Source organism: Ixodes scapularis, unplaced genomic scaffold, assembly GCF_016920785.2.
Source record: "Ixodes scapularis isolate PalLabHiFi unplaced genomic scaffold, ASM1692078v2 PGA_scaffold4__175_contigs__length_147842914, whole genome shotgun sequence".
In the NCBI taxonomy this organism is placed as follows: Eukaryota; Metazoa; Arthropoda; class Arachnida; order Ixodida; family Ixodidae; genus Ixodes; species Ixodes scapularis.
Genome location: NW_024609879.1, coordinates 38,453,872 through 38,473,221, shown reverse-complemented (window position 1 = coordinate 38,473,221; position 19,350 = coordinate 38,453,872). Strand labels below are relative to the sequence as shown.

At 40.6% G+C, this 19,350-nt stretch overlaps 1 protein-coding gene and 1 long non-coding RNA gene across 2 annotated transcripts; one reads left to right on the top strand and one right to left on the bottom strand.

Moving 5' to 3' along the window:
* Positions 1 to 1,591: 1,591 nt before the first annotated feature.
* On the bottom strand, positions 1,592 to 2,837 carry LOC115313565. Its single transcript, XM_040220261.1, has 2 exons — positions 2,548 to 2,837; positions 1,592 to 2,363 (listed from the first exon to the last, which is right to left on the bottom strand). Exons 1-2 carry the CDS (start codon positions 2,835 to 2,837, stop codon positions 1,592 to 1,594), a joined length of 1,062 nt encoding a protein of 353 aa, XP_040076195.1.
* Positions 2,838 to 5,528: 2,691 nt separating this feature from the next.
* Positions 5,529 to 7,732, top strand: LOC120848324. The gene is made up of 3 exons (XR_005717677.1): positions 5,529 to 5,577; positions 6,088 to 6,117; positions 7,693 to 7,732. It is a non-coding gene; the product is annotated as an uncharacterized LOC120848324 (long non-coding RNA).
* Positions 7,733 to 19,350: the final 11,618 nt, after the last annotated feature.

Here is a 19,350-nt window from a genome sequence, read left to right as displayed (position 1 = left end):
GCCTTCCAATTGGTGAATGAGCGATTGTGAGTGTAAGTCCCCATACAATGTCTGCATATTCCAGCAAACGACGAATCAGCAATTTATAGGCCGTCAGCTTTGTCGCTGAAGTACAGTAACGCATTTTCCTACGTAGTGACCGCAGTTCACTTGACGCTTTTGTGATAGCTGCTCAATATGAATAGCCCAGCTTAAGTTGGACGTGACAGTAACACACAGATAATTGTTATCATTAACTATTTCTAAGGCTTCTGAATGAATAGCATAAGCAAAAAAAGAGATACGCCTTCTGCAGTGTAACTGACATTTCCACACATTTCTTGACATTCAGATCCATTTCCCATTTTTGACACTGCGAAAAAATAATTTGAATATTCTCGTCTAAGCATTTTCGTTCGATACACAAAGATATCTTTAAAACCAACGCACAATCATCAGCAAAAAACTGCACTGTATCTAGGGCTTATCAACTCGCAGGTCATTATTAAACGCCAAAAAAAGCACCGGTCCGAGTACCGAGCCCTGTGGCACTACAAAGAGAACAGGTTACTATATTCATTCGGCATTCTTACGCACACAAACGTTTTATGAGTCGTGAGGTACGAGTCTATCCACCTCAGTAGACGATCATTGCCTAACACTTGCTTCCATTTATGCAGTACCTTGTGATGCAAAACCTTGTCAAACGCCCTTGCAAAATCGAAGACTGCGTCGACGTGACCACTGTTATTAATCACTGGACCAAAAGTGTTTACCGTGTGAAGAGGCTGTGTTAATGTCAAAAAGCCTCAAAGGGACCCTTGTTGATAATCTAGTAAGAAAGTTTCAGATTCTAGGAAAGTTACGATGCCCTTGAATATGGAGTGTAGGAGAACCCTGCTACATGCATTCAACAATGACGCTGGTCTGTAATTGCAAACAATCCTTTTCGGTCCACTTATATATATACGGACAATATTGGCTACCTTCCAATTTGGGACACGCCACGCGTTTTTAAACTGCAATAGTAAATCACGTCAATAAACTTCTTACCTTCGTAAGAAAGCGTTAGGGATCCCATCCGGGTCAGTCGATTTTCTGGTGTATAATTGCAAAAGACTGCGAAAAATACCTTTTGTAGAGACCACTAAGTCACTGATTTTACAACTGCCATGGTTAAATTAAGGCAACATAAAGTTATCAACAGTGAAGACAAAAGAAAAAAAATTAAGCTCACTTGCGATGCTCGCTTCATTGGAAAACGTCTGCCTGTAATTAAATAACTCCCTAATTATCAAACTTTTTTGTCAAATGATCCCAAAACTATTTTGAATTGTTTTTATTTGTACATTTTGAAAGTTAAGTAACAATATTTAATTGTGCGCACAGGAGTGCGTAGCTCAAGGCGAAGAGAGGGAAGCATAAATTATAAATTTGGTTAGAACCTTTCTACTCGGTTTATCGTTCGCTATAAATGTAAAATATCACGCGTCACCCATGGATTGGGCTTCTTACTTTTTGCCAGTCGCTCTGGAATAAACTTATTAACACATGTAAGGACGGCTTGCTTAAAAAAGAGCCAAAGCATTTCTACTGAATCCGGGTTCGCATTTTAAAACACAAGAAATCTGTCTAGAGCTACTTCCAAGAAGTCTACAATATCGATATCATTCGCCCTTTTGAAATTACAATAATATTTTGTTTCGGTTTCATTGTGCACATCCTGAGGTGCAGATAGGTCACATACAACAATTACATGATCAGATATGCCATCCGCGAATGATACGCCAAGAACACTTCTGGTAACAACCTCAGATATAAACACGAGATCAAGCAAGGGTTCCTTACCATCTGACACACGCGTGGGGCACGTGACCACTTGACTTATATAGTTACTGAAAACAATATCAACAAGGAGCCTAAACTGATTGCATATACCATTGGGCATCACGTAATTCCAATTTATATCTGGCAGATTAAAATCACCGGTCATTACTACACGTGAAAAGCGTTTGGTTTCAGTTTGAAGAAACTCGAATAAACTCTGTAAGGCATCAATACTGGCCTGGGGACGTCTGTATACTGTTCCTACAAGCATTGATTGGAAACCAAATCGTATAAAGGTCCAGACCTTTTCACAGTCCTGGCCGTGCTCAATAAGTGTGCATGAAATGGTGTACCTGATCAAAAGAGCGACCCCGACCCCTCTTGAACCACGGTTCCTTCGGAATACTTTAAAACCATGAGCGAAAACATCATTATCAGGTATTGGACTGTGCAGCAAAGTTTCCGTTTTAACTACCACATAATATTTGAATGTCGATAGAACACCTTCAAGCACTACCGATTCATTGGTTGCACTCCGAGCATTTAGGTTTGGGTACCTAAAGGGGCAATAGAATCTTCACCTTGCTTTGGCTTGGGCTTCAAAGCACTACGCCGGTTTTCTAACCTCAATTGGCGTAAGGATGGCCGGAAAAGGCAACCCTCCGGCCTCGAGTCGAAATAAAGAAGTTTCTCGAAGTCCTCCGCGTTAACTAACACGTGAAACGAAGCATAATATTGTACCTAGCTGCCAGTTTCGTCCAAGAAAAGCTCTGGCATCCTAGGGCACTAGACACAATTTCTAATAGTTTGTCGCTGGTGGTCTCTTGATGCAATCGAGAAACAAAAACAGCCCTCCTCTTAGGAGGCTTGGCCACCACACGCAACTTACCGGTTTTTGCCGAACCGACGGAAGCCTTGACTCGTCGGTGTAGCATGACTTGTTGGAAGCCGTCTACGTCTACAGCTGAGAGGACCGACCTCTTGGAGTTGTCGGCAACCGTGTATCCTCGCTGGTCCGAGAACGCTGTCATGCCCACATCGACACCACTTGATCCGCGACGAACGTCGGGTAGGCCCTGACGCTGCTCGTCATTCAGAAGATGTCTCGCCACACTGGGGGTAACACACCGTGGGGATTTCACCCTCCAGAAGATGTTCAGAGGCCTCAAAGACCGTGGGCCGAACTGTGGTCGCCGAAGAGAAAGAAGCATTGGGTTGCAGCGCTCTATAGTACGATGGTGCCGGCTCACTCTGCCGCGCTTGGGCCTGGCCAGGTTCTTCAGTAGCAAGTTATTTCCGAAGCATTTCGCTGTATGCGTAAGCTGCATTCGCAGATATTTGTTCTGAACTCGTAAATCCCGCACCTCCTCGGACAGATCATCAATTTTGCAGCAGAGGTTTTGTACCAGCTCACGAAGACTACAGCTTTCCAACGGCGATTCCTTTGGTTACCCATCCCTACCCTCAGCCGACGGGGCAGACGGCGCGGTTTTTAGGATCGACGTCTCTTCGCTCCGACGTTTAGTGCATGAATCGCACTTGAAGGCGCTAACACCTTTTGCCACAAGCAGGTTAAAATCAGCGCCAAGAACACTGACGCGCCCGAGAAAACGATAAAGCGCTGCCGTGAAATCAATGCACAGCAGATGCCGCACACGCCCTTCATCTATGAGCACCAGCGAAAGAAGCATGGGCGTGCGCGGTGATGACTCATTGCGAGTATGCTCCAAAAAGAGCACTTACTTGGTGACAGTTGTGGAATTTATTACCTATACGCGGGGATTCATCTTTTTTAGATATATCCGAGAAAAAAGTTTTTGGAACGCTCGCAGGAAAATTTTTTGTAAGTTGGGATGTATCAGGAAAATCTGAATTTCGAATTTATGATGGCGAAATAATAATAATAAATAAATAATAAATATTTACTTTCAAGTGCCCAAAAACAACCAACAGGTCTTTTCTTTGGTACACATAATAAATGAGGAATTAAAATAACAGAGACATGGCAAAAATACACAAACGTTACAAATTGGCAACAAGCACTTTCATTTTCATCGCGAACACCCGAGAGTCGCTAAATATATCCACTTCAGTATTGTTGATGCGGTTAAAAAGCACTTGGCAGCGTGATAAAGGCGAGAGATCACAGACAGTATTAATGTAAAAAGTACTATGATTTCTAGTGGGTCGGGAGGGAACATGTAAATTAACATCACTTAAAAGCGAGCCACAATCAGATACACCGTTTACTAACTTATGAAAAAAGACTAAGTCACGTTCCGCTCTTCTATCGGACAAGTTTGTCGACGAAACTTTTTTAAGAAGAAATTCATAATCAAAATAGAAGTGACGATGAGAATATCGATCATACACAATGCGTATTAACCTCTTCTGTACATTTTAAATGTTCAATGCCTGAGTTTTATTTAACGCATTCCAAGCTACTGAAGCAAATTCAAGTCTAGACCAGACTAGGGCACAAAATAACCGAACCAAGGAAGCCGGGTTATTAAAGTGCTTCGTAATACGAGATATAACACCAAGCATTCTTGTTGCACTGCCAACGACAAATGACACAAGCATAAGAGACGGTATACATTATGAATAAATTCTGAAACCAATTTTTTTGTGAACATCGGTGCTCCTGAGGAGAGGATACTTCAGTTTCCTTTAAAATATCATACTGATAAGAAAAGTACGGATTTCGGAGAATGGGGAATTAAAAGAAAACACCCATAAACTCCGAATTTTCAGCGAAAACTAAACGCCGAAAAACTTCTGTACATGGCCACAATATTATAAGCCGACGAAAGTTCGTCCGAATTTTCGTACAGGGACGACAGCCACCGCCAGGTTCTCTACTGTTGCGGGGGGGGGGGGGTGGATTTTGCTAGGTCACCCCAAAATCAGTGAGCCACCCCAAATGTACAATGGCAAGTAGGTTTAGCAAACAATTGATCATACACCGACATTTTTTTACAACTGCAATAAATCAAGGTATGCAAGCGAAGATCATGCTTTGATGATATCTAATAATGGAACTTACAACTAATCTATTTTCATTTCTTTTTAAACAAACAAATATAATGCTATGGAAGCGAGAGAGCCAGGCAGCTCAGTGTACTAGAGTAACTGTATGGAGTGTCCAGGTTCGCAGCGCCTCTACTTGGCTGCGATACTCGCGGAGCTGAATTTTGATGGTGAATTGATTTTGAGAATTTATTTTGAGGCGAGAAAGAATGAAGTGATGTTTTTTTGGAGAATTTGGAGAAAATGAAGTTTGTGCAATTGACTGGGTGTACAAAACTGAAGACTCTTATCTTAACGGGGAATTCTGACAGCGCGATGACGATTCACCGCGATATATCGGTGACTCATTCAGAGTGGGTTTCAAATTGCAATCCCACTTTCTGGTTGCCAGAGTCAAAACGGTACTGGCAAGATTGGTGGCTCTTAGCCTCCTTGTCAACGCTAGCGCCTTGCGTACTAAGCTCTCACATAGCGTTTCGGAAAGTGGCGTGACCGGTAGCGCATTAAAAGATTCTGCTATAAATATTTACCTTCAGTATTTTGTTAACATTTAGGTTAAGTTATCGCAATGGCCAGTGACTAGTGCCAGAGAAGTTTTTAAACTTGTAACAACTTTCAGTTAACCCAAATGCGTGGTGGTGGCTTTTTCTGTCGTTTGTTCTGCGCCGAGTATTCTAAATAATTCTCGTGTTACAGCATCCGCAGGGCGTGACGTTCCTCAAGAAGTACATGTTGCCATTGGTATGAAGCCATATTTTATTGAATTCCTTATAATCCTTTTTTTTTAATTAGCCGTCTTCTGCACAAAAAATATTTCCAGTGACAAAGTATAACACAATTCATGTTGGGAAGAAAGAAATAATTGTGTGGGCAAGACAGACAGAAATATCCAAAACTTTACTTGGCCCAAGTTCTGACATCGAACTCTCCATAGCAAATGCTATGCGTCATGCGAGGGCCAGCACTTGGAGCGCTGCACGACACCTTTGGACAGTGTGTTCCTTGGGTTTCTACACCCATCAGTAAAGCTGAACGTCAAACTCTCGGTGCCTGTCAGCTCCGTAAATCACATTGGCTACCTAAGGAGAAAAAAGACATAAGTGCTTAAGCAGTTAAAAAAAATTTCAAACTAAATTATAGTGTTCTGATGCTGACTATTTATACCCCATACTTTAACGAAGGTATGTCTCATGTCCAAGCTTTCTTTAGTGAGTTTCAAGAAAGTAATAGATCTTATTTTTGCTCTTCCAGGAAAGGTCAAGTTTGGATTGCACGGTCTGGGTCAGTATATCTTGTGCTAATGAGGATGGACTTCTATGACTTATTTCCAAAAATCTTCCGACAGCTTAAAATGAAGTGTGGTACCTTATGAATGAATTTCGGTCGCACATTTAGCAAGTCTTCTTGTTTCGTAACAAATATTGCAAAATTACTAACAGAGGCTTAAAGCTATCATTAAAAATTGTTTCTCATTTATGGTTCCAAGTAGTTAGAATAGTTAAAGTTGATTAAGGTGCGGTGTTGACTTATCTCGATTATAAACATCTTTTGTACAAAAGTAAAACAACAAAAAATGCAATAAAGGGATTAACATTTCCAAACTATTGTCGAAAAAGTACGCTTATATTCTCATGCTTATCTGATCTAGGCTTTTGCCTATTTTCTATTCACCCCTCTCGTACCACAGAAAAAGGTTGGAATTTTAAGACATTGGCAAAACATAGTTTAGTCTAAGAACTATTAAACATATATAGCTAATTGTTATACATTAGAATGCCGGCAATACAATGCCCGTTAAAAAAAAGGTTTACACCAATATCGAAACAAATAGTCGAATTGAGATGCTGACCTCCGAACTTGTACGATTAGAAAAACGTTTAATCATTTGCGATTGTGTTAAATCTTACCTAGTCTATTTTTTAATTCAAAACTTATAGTACACTGTAAGTTAAAGAGCTCTAAATATACTGTCTTTTTTTGGTCTGTCACAAAACCTGTTTTGTGGCGTCATGCCATTAAAGACGCTGTTGGATACAGAGGTGCATGTCTTCCAGAAGTTGTTTTTGCACAAAACTTTAGTTTGTCATAGAAGTTAGCTACCTTCTTTGCTCGTTTTATGGCATGGAGGTAAAATAAAATGTGCACCCGGCTAAGATCAGCCAAGAAAGCTAGAATGACTATCCAACGACCACGTCAATATTGTACAGCTCAGAGGTGAAACGTCGCAGTAGGAGCTCTAGTCAATATATCCAACGTAATCAAGTCTTCACTGCTGCGGTGATAAACAAACAAGCAACAGAAACAGTTATGTCGTGAAATTGTGGCTATTATTGTAGCGCTCTTAAGGTCAGCAGAACGCCGTGTTCGACAAGTGTCACCGTCACGCAAAACATGTTTTCGATAGGACGCCAATTGGGGAGAATGCTCAAAACAAAATAAAAAAATTAAGCTTTACTTCTTTGGCTATCCACAAGATGGCGGAACGTGTTTCTGCGTCTCAAATTATTCAAATTTTTACAGAGCGTCAAATCCATCGATTACGGGTGATTGATGGCCAATGGGCGTAAACAGCTGGATTGTGTTGCTTTTTAAGAAACCCAAATGTTATGCCCCAAGATGGGAATAGCAAGCAATTCTATACTATTTTTTATGAAACGAATGCCAAAATTCAATGAAACAAAAACAAATATTTATGGCAGGTGCTGTCGGAACTTTTTGTTACAAAGAAAGTAAAGCTGAAATTTAGTGTTTGGCAAAATTCGGAGGCAACAGAAATTAAAGAAATGTGTGTACCATTGCTCTTCATTGCTGTTTCTTCGGAAACAACGCAAAATTAAGTATTGTTTTTGTTCCCAGATACTGTTTACAAAATGCTTAAAGACACATTCGCAAAAGGTAAGCTTTTTAGAAATAAGGTGATTCATTATCTAAGCTTTTCTTATTATTTTATGAAAAGAAAATCACCAGCAACTGTGCTATGGCTTCATACAGCCCATATTTCTTAGCTCGTGTGGGGCTTTAATTGAATATTTAAAAATATCACCAAATATTCGACTATTCTATTCAACTATAATACTGAAAAATTAACACATAGATATATCGTTTGCATAGCATAGCGATTTCCCTGTTCATAAATCCTCATCATCTATGCATTTGATATATCTTGTAATCAAGATGGCATGCTTGCTCGCGTAAAGGTGTGGGGACACTGTGTTCGGCGCACTTACCTATTTTGGAGTGTATCTCAGAGAAACGAATTACAATTGTTGATAACGCCGATGCTTAAATGGCTTTTGCGACTGTCGAGAACTAAGAGGATGAGGTCTTCTTACGAGCAGTTTTTGTCTCACAATGTGTTCCAGTGGCAGTGAAAGCAGTTCCACGGACATCCATTCCGATCGACTAGATAAACACAAACTTCACGCTGAAGAGCCGTCGAGAAATAAATCTTTATATCTAACTCTAGGGAAGGTTAACACCAGAAGCACGGTGTTACCTATTTCGTTCATAGCGTATCCTTCGGTAAATTGTGCTCGGTAAAAAAAAAAAAAACAGTTTCATCGCAGTTGTAGGTACGGTCAGGTGTGAATTTGTGGGGATCGTAAAGCCTTTTCAGGTTGCAGATAAAAGCATTCACATTGCTTTTGTTGACTTGCTGTAAAAAAGTAGTCTCTCAAGTGTTTTTCATTATCTGATGTGAAGACCGAACCGGAAACAAGATTGGGCTTGAAGACGATACTGTCCGGTTACCACTGGTTTTGTATTTCTTTACATGACAAGCAAGTGACAATTTTAATATATGTAGAGCTCGGGCCACGTCCCGTATTTTTTTTTCTTTTCGTGGCACTCTGCGCACTACCCCAGATGTCACGATTTTTGAGGCTGGAGCTCTCTCCTGATGTTTCCTACTCAATTTCCTTCGCATCTTCCTGAAAGTTAGGAAACAAATTAAATAATAAATAAACCTACTTCAGTAATAAGAAGTTCAGTTTTGCCTTAATAAGTCAATATTTTGAATATTTCTGAATAAATTATTCCTACAGACGTCTATGTGCAAAGGTACGTTTCCAAATACAAGAGCATGCCGTCTCAGAAAAAGTTATTAAAAGAGCCACTGAGGTTTCGCAGCGCAGTCCAATTTTGATAAAACTAATAATTACACACCTAAATTCAATACAAACAAATGAGAAGATAATTAAAATGTATTTCGAGTTAGCCATAATATTGATCTGCGAGTGGAAGCACAAGTCTTGACGAAGGGAGGAGTGGGACAGTGTCCCTTACCTCCCTCCACCTCGCTGTCCCATTCCTCGCAAAGTGTTTCGCACAATGTACGATGCTTACAACGACAACCACGGCCCGTTTGCTCGAAGCACTAACCGCGGCTAAAGTTAGCCGCAGTACCTAAGAGAGGGATTTTGAGATCACGCGACTGGCTCGGTAGGGATGCGGGGAAACATGACGGTGCCCCAGTGAGTGAGCGCCGCTCGCTTTGGAACTAATATGTCGTTGTGGCTGCAATATCGGGCGTGTTAGTCAGCAACGAATGGTGCAGAAGGCTTTCGGTTTGCCTTACGTCACTTAAACCGCAAAGCATGGGCAATGACATTGCCGAATTTTTTAGTTGTGTTTCGATTCTGGGCACTCCTAAGCCTGAATGAACGCGATAATTGTCGGCATAGCAACGTCTTTGGAAAGCGGATTGTTGATAGCACAGAAAAGCAGACGGCATCCCAACAGACCTTTTTTTCTAAATTATCCAAGCACCGAGGTGCATGCTACAACTGTAGTTGCACGCGTCGCACGTGCTGGCGTCTGCAGTAGTAACCATTCTAAAGCAAAAAGTATAAAACAAATTTTGCTTTGCACGCGCGTTCGTTAAAGCCTTATTATGATTTTTTACTTCAAATCTTTTATAAGAGGAAGGCGATCGCGCGTGAACCGTAGAATTACACTTCCAGCGTTCTCCTCGCGATGCTTGGATAATTTAGAAAAAAGTCTGTCGGGACGCTGTCTGCTTTTGTGTGCTTTCAACAATCCGCTTTCCAAAGACGTTGTCATGCCGACAATTATCGCGTTCATTTAGGCTTAGGAATGCCCAGAATCGAAACACTAACTAAAAATGCGGCGATGTCATTGCCCATGCTTTGCGGTTGAAGCGGGGTAAGGCAAAGCGAAAGCCTCCTGCATTATTCGTTGCGGACTTACGCGCCCGATATTGCAGCTACAACGACATATCAGTTACAAAGCGACCGGCGCTCACTCACCAGGGCACCGCCACGTTTCCCCGCATCCCTACCGAGCCAGTCACGTGATCTCAGAATCCCTCTCCTAGGTACTGCGGCTAACTTTCGTCACGGTTAGCGCTTCGAGCAAACGGGCCCAGTTGGTTGTTATAATATAGCGGTTGTGTAAAGTACCTTATCCACACGTCTTTTCGCGGTCAAATTACTACAAGTGTCCACCAGGCCTTTTTGGTTCAAGAATCAAGCAAAACGAGTGTGTGCTACTTTTCATTAACGAAAAGTCAATTGTCGGCTAACAACGGGAACACCACGCCGAACAGGTCAACCATTACGACCGGAACTACCGCCACAGACGTGTCCCCTGTCGATCAGAAAGTCAAATGTGTGAAGGTTTGCAGTGGAGAAATATAACCCATGTCCCACTCGTCCCGCCCTCCCATTCCTTACCACTCTCCCCTAAGTGTTGTAACGAATTGTGAGCTTGCAGTGTTGCCCAGCAACGCTTTCCAAACATGGCTGCCTACTTGCTTACCACAATTAACGTCAGGATGGTGGAGAAAGCATTGTGTTGGAGGAACACCGAACTCCCAAATAATATTATCTATGTGCATGGATAGGACACGTGTCGCAATATAAGGGTTCCATATAAAAAACAGTTTAGCACAATATCCGAGCAGCGAGACTCGTTTTGGGTTAAAAACGTTCCAAAACACGCTTTTGTTTCGGGGTAATTATCTCAAAAGCATGCTTCAATTTGAAAACAATAAAAGACAAACTTATGGCGATTGCTAGTTTTTCTGACCTAATCTGCCGGCTGTTGCGCCAGCCAGGCGTGCACCGTTTGCAGACGGATGAAATAAGTAAAGAAAAGGCATTCATAATTTCTTACTTTTTAACTAGGCTACGTTCATGAATTGAAATTTTCAATCCCGGAGAAAATATAACTACAGAAAAGCTCAGTGGAGATAAGTTCACCGGAGAGAAGCTCGCCGGAAAAAAGCTCACCCATTTTTGTTCCGGTCCGAGGGAAAAAAACTCAATCTTCTACTGACTGACACGTAAAAAAGCTCACCTCGAATAAATTATTATATACGGTGGTTGTTATAATATATTTAATAGCACTCGTGCTGCCAAGGTTTTAGGCGTCTCTCACGCAGGCGGTACACCGTGCAACAGAAATAGCGCGAAGCGATTTTTCGAATTTTACTTAGAGAAAGGATTCAACAGCGTCAGACTTTTATCGCATAAGTTTGAGCCCCGTATGAGCATATTCTACCGCACTAACAGTGTTGATAGCAAACATTAAAATTAAAAAAAAATTTAATAGTTTGTTAATGTCTACAATGTCACCCAGTGTACACACTCACATCAGGTAGTTCTGCTGTGGGCCAAATATACAAAAAAAATGTTAAACAAAGTTTAGTATAGGTCATATTTATTTTATTTAAATGTAACTAATATCACTGTAGCTAGGAAATACTGATCTTGTGCCACAATATGAATTTTTCAAACACGGCAGGTTTTTTTTATCAATTCCTCCGTTCGGTGAAAACAACATGATTAGAGATGTTACCAGAGAGTAACGTCTTGGAAACAAGATAACAAAAACTTGCATTGAATATTGATTATGTATTGGCTAGATTTGATGACATTTCGACAATGGCTGGTGTAAAACAACAAAAAAAAGTTATCTCATCATTCTTTTACTCCCGGCCACGCCCTAATAAAAATGCCAGTACAGGTAAAAAATAAGGTTAAAGAAATAAGCATAATCAACAATAAGATGGTTCACAAATTATTCTCAGTTTGATTGCATTTCCTTGGCACACTATTCCCATACCTACTTGTACGAGTATATGGTAACAAAATTTAATATTATATATGACAAGACAAATCGAGCAAACAAATTATGCTCAAACAAAGGAATCTGGAAAAGTATTCTGTCGACTCACAAATATTAAAGCTAAATTATATCAAAGATAAACTATGGACAACGTGTAAATAAAATGGAAATTAATATTTAAAAGGACACATTCGATCAATGAGAAAGAAACTAACAGCCAAGCTTAGAATGGCAAAGCGGAATTACTATGTAGCAAAATTGAAATCCATGAAAATTAGTACAAAAGAAACGTGAAACATAGTAAATGAGCTAATAGGTAGGAAGACAACACCAAATATTGATGACATAATCGCAAGACATTTTGGTGAATCAGTCGATCTTTTCTTGCTATGTGTATCATTTAGTAGAAAATTTGCGAAGAATGTGTCGGACCTGCGGTCTATTATTAGCTACTAGATGCACACCGGAAATTCACGGCAGATGCAAAATTTGCATTCTGCATATCCTCCATTGATGACGGAAGCAGATTTACGCGGCAGCATAAGCACCATGTCGCTAAAAACGAACGGCAGGAATAGAAAAGATACGTTTAAGAGACATCCTAGGCAATTCATATTAAATCAATGACATTTTACTACAACTATGAAATGGTATATTCATTACAGGAGTTATTCCGGATGGACTAAGATGTAGGAAAATATAGACCAGTAATTTCTCATATTATAAAAATACATCGCCAATATAATGAATTTATGTTGAACAAATTTGATTTAATTAAAATCGCAATACGAATTCAGAAAAAAACAATTAAAGTACGACGATGCCGCTCGAAGATTTCACTGACATTGCGAATGAAGCTCTAGATCAAAATTAAATTTATTTGCACTTGTTTAGATTTATCGAATGTTTAAAAATGCTTGAGAATTTGTACACGTTGGGTATTAAATGAGCTTTTTCCTAGTTCTTTTCTTTAATTATTTTTTTCAAATAGAACACAGTGTGTTAAATCAAAACACAATATGAGCAAGGAAGTACATACAAATTACGGAATACCACAAGGGTCTTCATTGGCCCCCTGCTATTTAATGCCCTCGTAAAAGACAGACTTGGGAAACCTAAAATATCAGTCAACGCTATTTCACTATGCAAATGATACGGCTTTATTGCTTCCACATAAAATATGAGGTGGCAGTGACAATATTCTAAAGCGACACTAATAGATTATCGAATGAGTTTACTGAAAATGATATATTTGTAAATTTAAAAAAAAAGACAAAGTTACTGTGCTTTAGAAATCCCCACAAGCGTGTTTTATTTAATTGTTTTTTATTCTTTCCTGCAAACAAAAGGGTGCAGGATACTGAATTTAAATCCGAGGCCAACACAAAATATCTGGGACTAAATGCCGACGAACACATGACTTGTTAATGTCACATTCATTTCATTAAATAAAGATTAAGAACTATCTCGGCTATTATATATCGCATTGGCATGTGCTCATGTAAAGAAAAATATTTATTGTGCATTACGAGAGTCTAAAATATCACATTTTGATTTATGGATCCAGCTCAAACAACAGATTACGAACCGCAGATAAACCAAAATATAGGACAGTAAACAATATTGCATATGGTACAAAAGTTCAACATTTAGACATCATCAACAAACTTGAAGTATTTAATATAATGCCGTTGAGTACGTAATTTAAATAGCTATAACCGCAAAATATTTCTCATTAACAGATTACAAACATCCGGTTCTAGAAAAGGCTTCTCAGCAATATAGACAGATATTATTTGCCGAGGATACACACGCATTACAGAAAAAGAATAAGGAGTTTCTTATGTCCCTTATATTTTCAATAATGTTCCAGAACCCATCAGTCTAGGCTCTTTTAAAGAACTGAAAAACAAATTCAGAACATGGTGTATGGAAAATCAAATGTAAACATTTTTATATACATGGATGTTCTCTTTAATAAATGAGTTCACCTTTTCTGTGCAGTCCAAATCTGTTGCATATTGAGGCAGAATTGTTCGGTTCTAAATGCTTATCGTTCAGATAAAAAGAGAACGGTCCCGTTTTTCCGGTGGGCGTGACATTTCCGATGCCAACTGTTTGGTTCTGATAATTAGAAAACAACATACTTTTTTCTGTATTTTTTTCTGTGTTTTTTACGTATATCTCCAAAGTAATTGAACTTGTCATGGATGCATTGCTGTTGTTTTGTTTGTTATTTAACGCAAATGGCTGCGTTGTATAGATAACTATTCCCGGCTGCCGGGCCACGTCGCAGAAGCCTCTAGGCTTTGACGGACCCGATTTTTTGTATTCGAGAAAATAACAATAAAATTATTATTATTATTATTCTCCTTATTATTAATGCGGAAAAAAATCACTGCAATTTTAAAAAAGGTTTTTTCTTGAAAACCCGGCCATACTTACACAAAGGCAGCTTACTTTTGTTAGCGAAAAACATGTTGCTTTTTTTTCGCAATTTGATTTTTTTTTTGCAATACGACATTGCTTTTTTAAGATTTCGTTTCTATCTTTCGCTTTTTATCTAATTGCAAAAGATGTGACGTAACTGAAAAACCAAGTCGGAGGTGGAAAGACAGCTCAAGGCATTGGCTTGCTCCGAAGACCGCTGCATTTTTGCTCGTGTTAAGTTCGGTATAAATATTTCTTGTAAAATTATTATTTGATTGAAATACAGAACATGTGACCATATAGAAACCATCAAATGGTAAAAAAAGCAAAAACAAAAATATTTTGGGAATAATTTCTGCGGGCAATGTTTGATTTAAATCATCCCAATAAAACTAGTCTGATAAAATCAGGATGAAAGTCATCTTGATTTTCGTTCTCCACTCTGCCTGTGGCCCTTGTTCCGCTTTTATGTCAACCTATTTCTCGTGAGTGTTACCATTTTTCATTCTTTTAGGTAATTTAAGGAAAAATTACTTTTTTATTTTTGTTCGAATTATAATTGAAATCACTGCGTCCTAAACAAATGGTGACACGTGGAGATTTGGCCATGTGGTGTCAGTACACTACACAAAAAGGTCATTTCATAAATTAATATCCAGAAACTATTCAAGCTGCAGCCCTATGCTCTCGTTATATTTCCACCCATTATTTTTAAATTAGTGAAATTCAAAAATTATTTATTTTATTTTCGTCGGGCAACGCCTGACGTGTTACAGAAAGTTTTGAGTGAACGCATTTCACCTGAGTGAAGGCTTGATTCTTAGAGTCGTAGGTGAGCTTTTCTCCACATCCCTCAAAAGGGTGGTGAGCTTTTCTCCGCATCGAGGTTTTGGGGTGAGCTTTTCTCCAGTAGGTTTCTCTCCGGCGAGCTTAGCTCCGGTGAGCTTTGCTCAAGTGAGCTTTTCTCTTTTGCCTGAAATATTAAAGCACAAAAGAAGCCACCCACGAGTGCCTCATCAGTAAATCCCAGCACGCTACGCTGGGAAACCGATTTCCGCTGGTAAGCGAAAATGGGTTAGTCACTGCACCCAAGCACTAATTCTATTATTACACTTTTTCTTTCAGCAGGGTACTGCAGAGGACTTAGATATCGTGACGATCTAATTTGATTCTAATGCCCAACATTTTGTTGCCCCAAGAAATACTCCCAAAACCCGTACTTTTAAAGATGTTGAACCTGTAAAAGTAATGTCGTTCCCAGTACTACCCAAGGCAACTTGCACCACTAACTTTGTACTTCAAAAATTAGGTCGTAGAGCAATTTTGTTGCAATCTGCTTACAAGCTTTGAGGTAACTTTCGCTTTTTTTTTTATATCGCAGGATTGCCGATGGAAGAGGGCATGTTGCTTGGCAAGAAGACCACAGGAACTAGGCCACTTTAGGGTGCATTGATATTGTGCTTCTAAGGGGGCTGTATAAGGGTACGGCTGTCAATATAATACTATTTCAAGGGTATGGGTTCTCATTAAAGCTTTATTGCAATGAACTTCACAATGCCTCAGCTATATCTTTCATAGGCTATAAATCTAAAAGTTATTAAATAAATCATTGGTATTAGAATAGAATTGTCTGAATGATTACCACCAGAAAGCCTGTGCCATTTTAAGATAAGGTTGATTTAAGCAAATCAGCTTCCTCATTGTAGGTTTTGCCCTCAAAACGGGCCCTCTAGCTAAAATGGATAATAAACAAACCCCCGAGACAGATAATGTACACACAGGCAAGCACACACATACACAAGGTCACGAACACATCCCTGATGGCTTAAAAAGGCAGATAATCATGTGGTATAAAAATCAAAATATAGTGAAAAATAAAATCCTTAGAACAAGGAGAATAAAATCAAAACACCCTCATTTTACTTACGTTGATAATCGGGTCTTTACTAACTCAAATGCAGAGTGAATGAACGCATAATGTAAAAAATATAGCCTCGATAAAACCATCTCGCTGAATCAAATTTTCCAGTAACGAACCCCACTCAGAGGTGGGCACTAAGTCCAAGCAAATTCAAATAGCCGAGCATATTCTCAAACACCCGTTTCCTGCGGTCAGAGGAGACAGTCTCTGGGCTTGGGTTAAGCAGTGTTCTAGACCGAGGGCTGTAATGGCCTGGGACCGGTGATATGCCGGGGTTTTGCACGTCCACAATAAATAAAAGAGCTCGGAGGGAACCACGGTTGTGCAGTACAGGTACTGTGCGCCGAGTGCTGGAAGTACTTTTGTCTAACATTTGTTCTTAAATCGTCCCTCTTCCGAAGTAAAAGGGACATGACGGCTACTTTGGTGCAGATGAGTAGCAGCAGGACCGTGTGGTTGTCCGTGGCGCGTTTATATCCTATCGAACACGGGAGGCATACTTTCAGAGCGCAGATCCGGCACTTCTTTATTATGTGAAGCGTGTACTCTTAGACGTTTGGTCGATGTTTGAAGTGGCTGCCGTACCATACAGGATATTGTGACAGTGTTGCTGCGACTTTTTGAGCCACGTCATTCCTCAGGACGTTGAAGTGTGGAGGGACCTATCCAATTTTTACTGACTTGCAGTCGAACTTGTCAATGTTGATCGCTATAGCAAAGTTTATCTACACTGCGAAACTTGCCAGTGGATGACTTCAGCAAGGATGGATAATTTCTTGAGAATCCGTATGCACAATTCTCTTGGACTCCCTCTTGTCAATGGCATACCCCAGAGCATAAACCATCGGCAGGACATCAGGTCGTTCTGCAGTACACGCTTAACAGGGCTGGTGATGTCATCGCTGACCATGCGTTATGCCGTGGTGAAAGTATCCCCTCCCTCTGTGGGGTTGGTGGAGATGACCAAGGATTCCGACTCTTGGGGATGATTTTCCACTTCGTTCCCGTGCATCTCTGCAATATTTTGCCTCCTTTCCAGGTGCTTGGGGCCCATGTTTCATTATTATGAGATAAGTGTGTCTGATGCTGATTAACTGCTATGATGGAGGAGGTTCTGGCAGTGCTGGGGAGATGAGTATTTGTTTGACTCGAGTGCCAAAGGGTCTCACGTTCCTGCTTCGACAAGGCCTGGCGCGTGTACATGTGATAAAATTTTCCTGGAACTAGGGTTTAAAACTATCAGTTTTGTCATAATAAAATTAAGCAATTTGTGGTATCAATAACACACAATTCGAAAACTTCTAAAAAATTAAGAAAACCTTTTATTCATATTTTATAACTATAATCGTTATAAACATTTAATAATAGAAATATGTAATATTTCAATCATTAAAATAATCATTGTTATAAATATTATTTATAATCATAACTATTTATTATTCTATTAATATTAAAAAACAGTGCTAAAAACCCAACTGGCTTTCTATTATTTTCTGGAATCCTAAAGTAACTTTTGCCATTTTTTCATTTTTACTTTAGTTTGTGAGTGTTTCAGAAGAATGCCTTTTGCACCCTTATCAGAGCAAGGGGGTAACCTCCCTCTGAAAATAGTTGAGCATGTCTGAAATTTCCAGCCACTCAATATCGAGCCTTGCTCTTTGGACAAGTTTCTTTTCTAGACATCAGTGGCCTGTGTGTACACTTTCTTGTTTAAGTTAGTAGAGACAGAAATATTACAGAAATCACACCTTGGCAGTCCGGTGCCTAGGAGGGGGTGGGGGTTGGGAAGGGTGGAGGGCAACTGTTTGTTGGTTTCTTTTGTGCAAAGATGATGATGAGGTGACGAAACAAAGAATGACTGATGAAGCTGAAACGTTTAATGGGGTGAACTTGTGCTCGAAATAAAAAGGAAACAGATGATAACAATAAAGCGTCGCGGGCGTCGATGGCGGCGTAACAGCAGGATCGAACGCAGGTGCCGGACTGACTTTGCCTTGCCACGCGGAGCTCCTTTTGTACACGCGTGGTCTGCTGGAACTTTCAGCGTAGAAGGTTCGGTGCGTAGAACTTTCTAACTTCGAATCAGCAAGACGGTTCTCGAATTTGCCAGAACATCACATTGCGTCTACAAAAATATGTAGCCGCAGCCAGGAATCCAACCCTGGCCTTCCGCGTGGAAGACAAGCGCGGTAACCGTTACGCCAATGGCGCGCAGCCGACTTGGTAAGCTGCGCTCGCGGCATTATTCCCTCCTTTAAAAAAAGTGTATCGTCCCAATGCAGCACAAAACGAAAAAACAAAATCCACAACAGAAGGACAGCAGGATCGCGAGCCACAATTCAAAGTTCAGTCGTCGACGGGTGTGGAAAGTTCTATCGTCCGTAATACGGGTTCAGCCGGACGACGTGCACCACCTCGGGTCGCGGCTGACGTCATGTTGATGGTCGTGTTCCGTCGAGAACTTCGTAGTTCAGATCTCTGAGGCGCCGAATGATCTTGTAAGGCCCAAAATAGCGCTTCAGCAGTTTTTCGCTGAGACCGCGGCGACAAATCCGCGTCCACACCCACATTCTGTCGCCGGGCTGAAAGTGGACGGCGCGGCGACGAAGACTGTACCGGCGAGCGTCGACACGCTTGTGATCGTGGATTCGAAGGCGGGCTAGTTGGCGTACCTCTTCTGCTCTCTGACTGACCGCATGGGCATCGTCGCATCCGTCATCCACTGGCTGATGGGGCAGCATCGCGTCAAGCAGGGTCGTCACTTTTCTGCCATGCACCAGGTCGAATGGTGTAAACCCGGTTGTCTCTTGAACTACGGTACTAAGGTATTACCATACTAACGTATGGTAATACTTAGTCCCACGGCTTGTGCTCTACGTCGGCGTACATGAAGATCATGTCGGCAATTGTCTTGTTGAGCCGCTCCGTTAGCCCTTTTGTCTGCTGATGGTACACGGTGGCCCGACAATGGCTGGTGTGGCTGAGCCGAAGGATCTCTTGCGTGAGCTGAGCCAAGAACGGTGACCCTCGGTAGGTTATCAAGGTCGACTTCGGGGGCGCCATGTCGAAGGAGA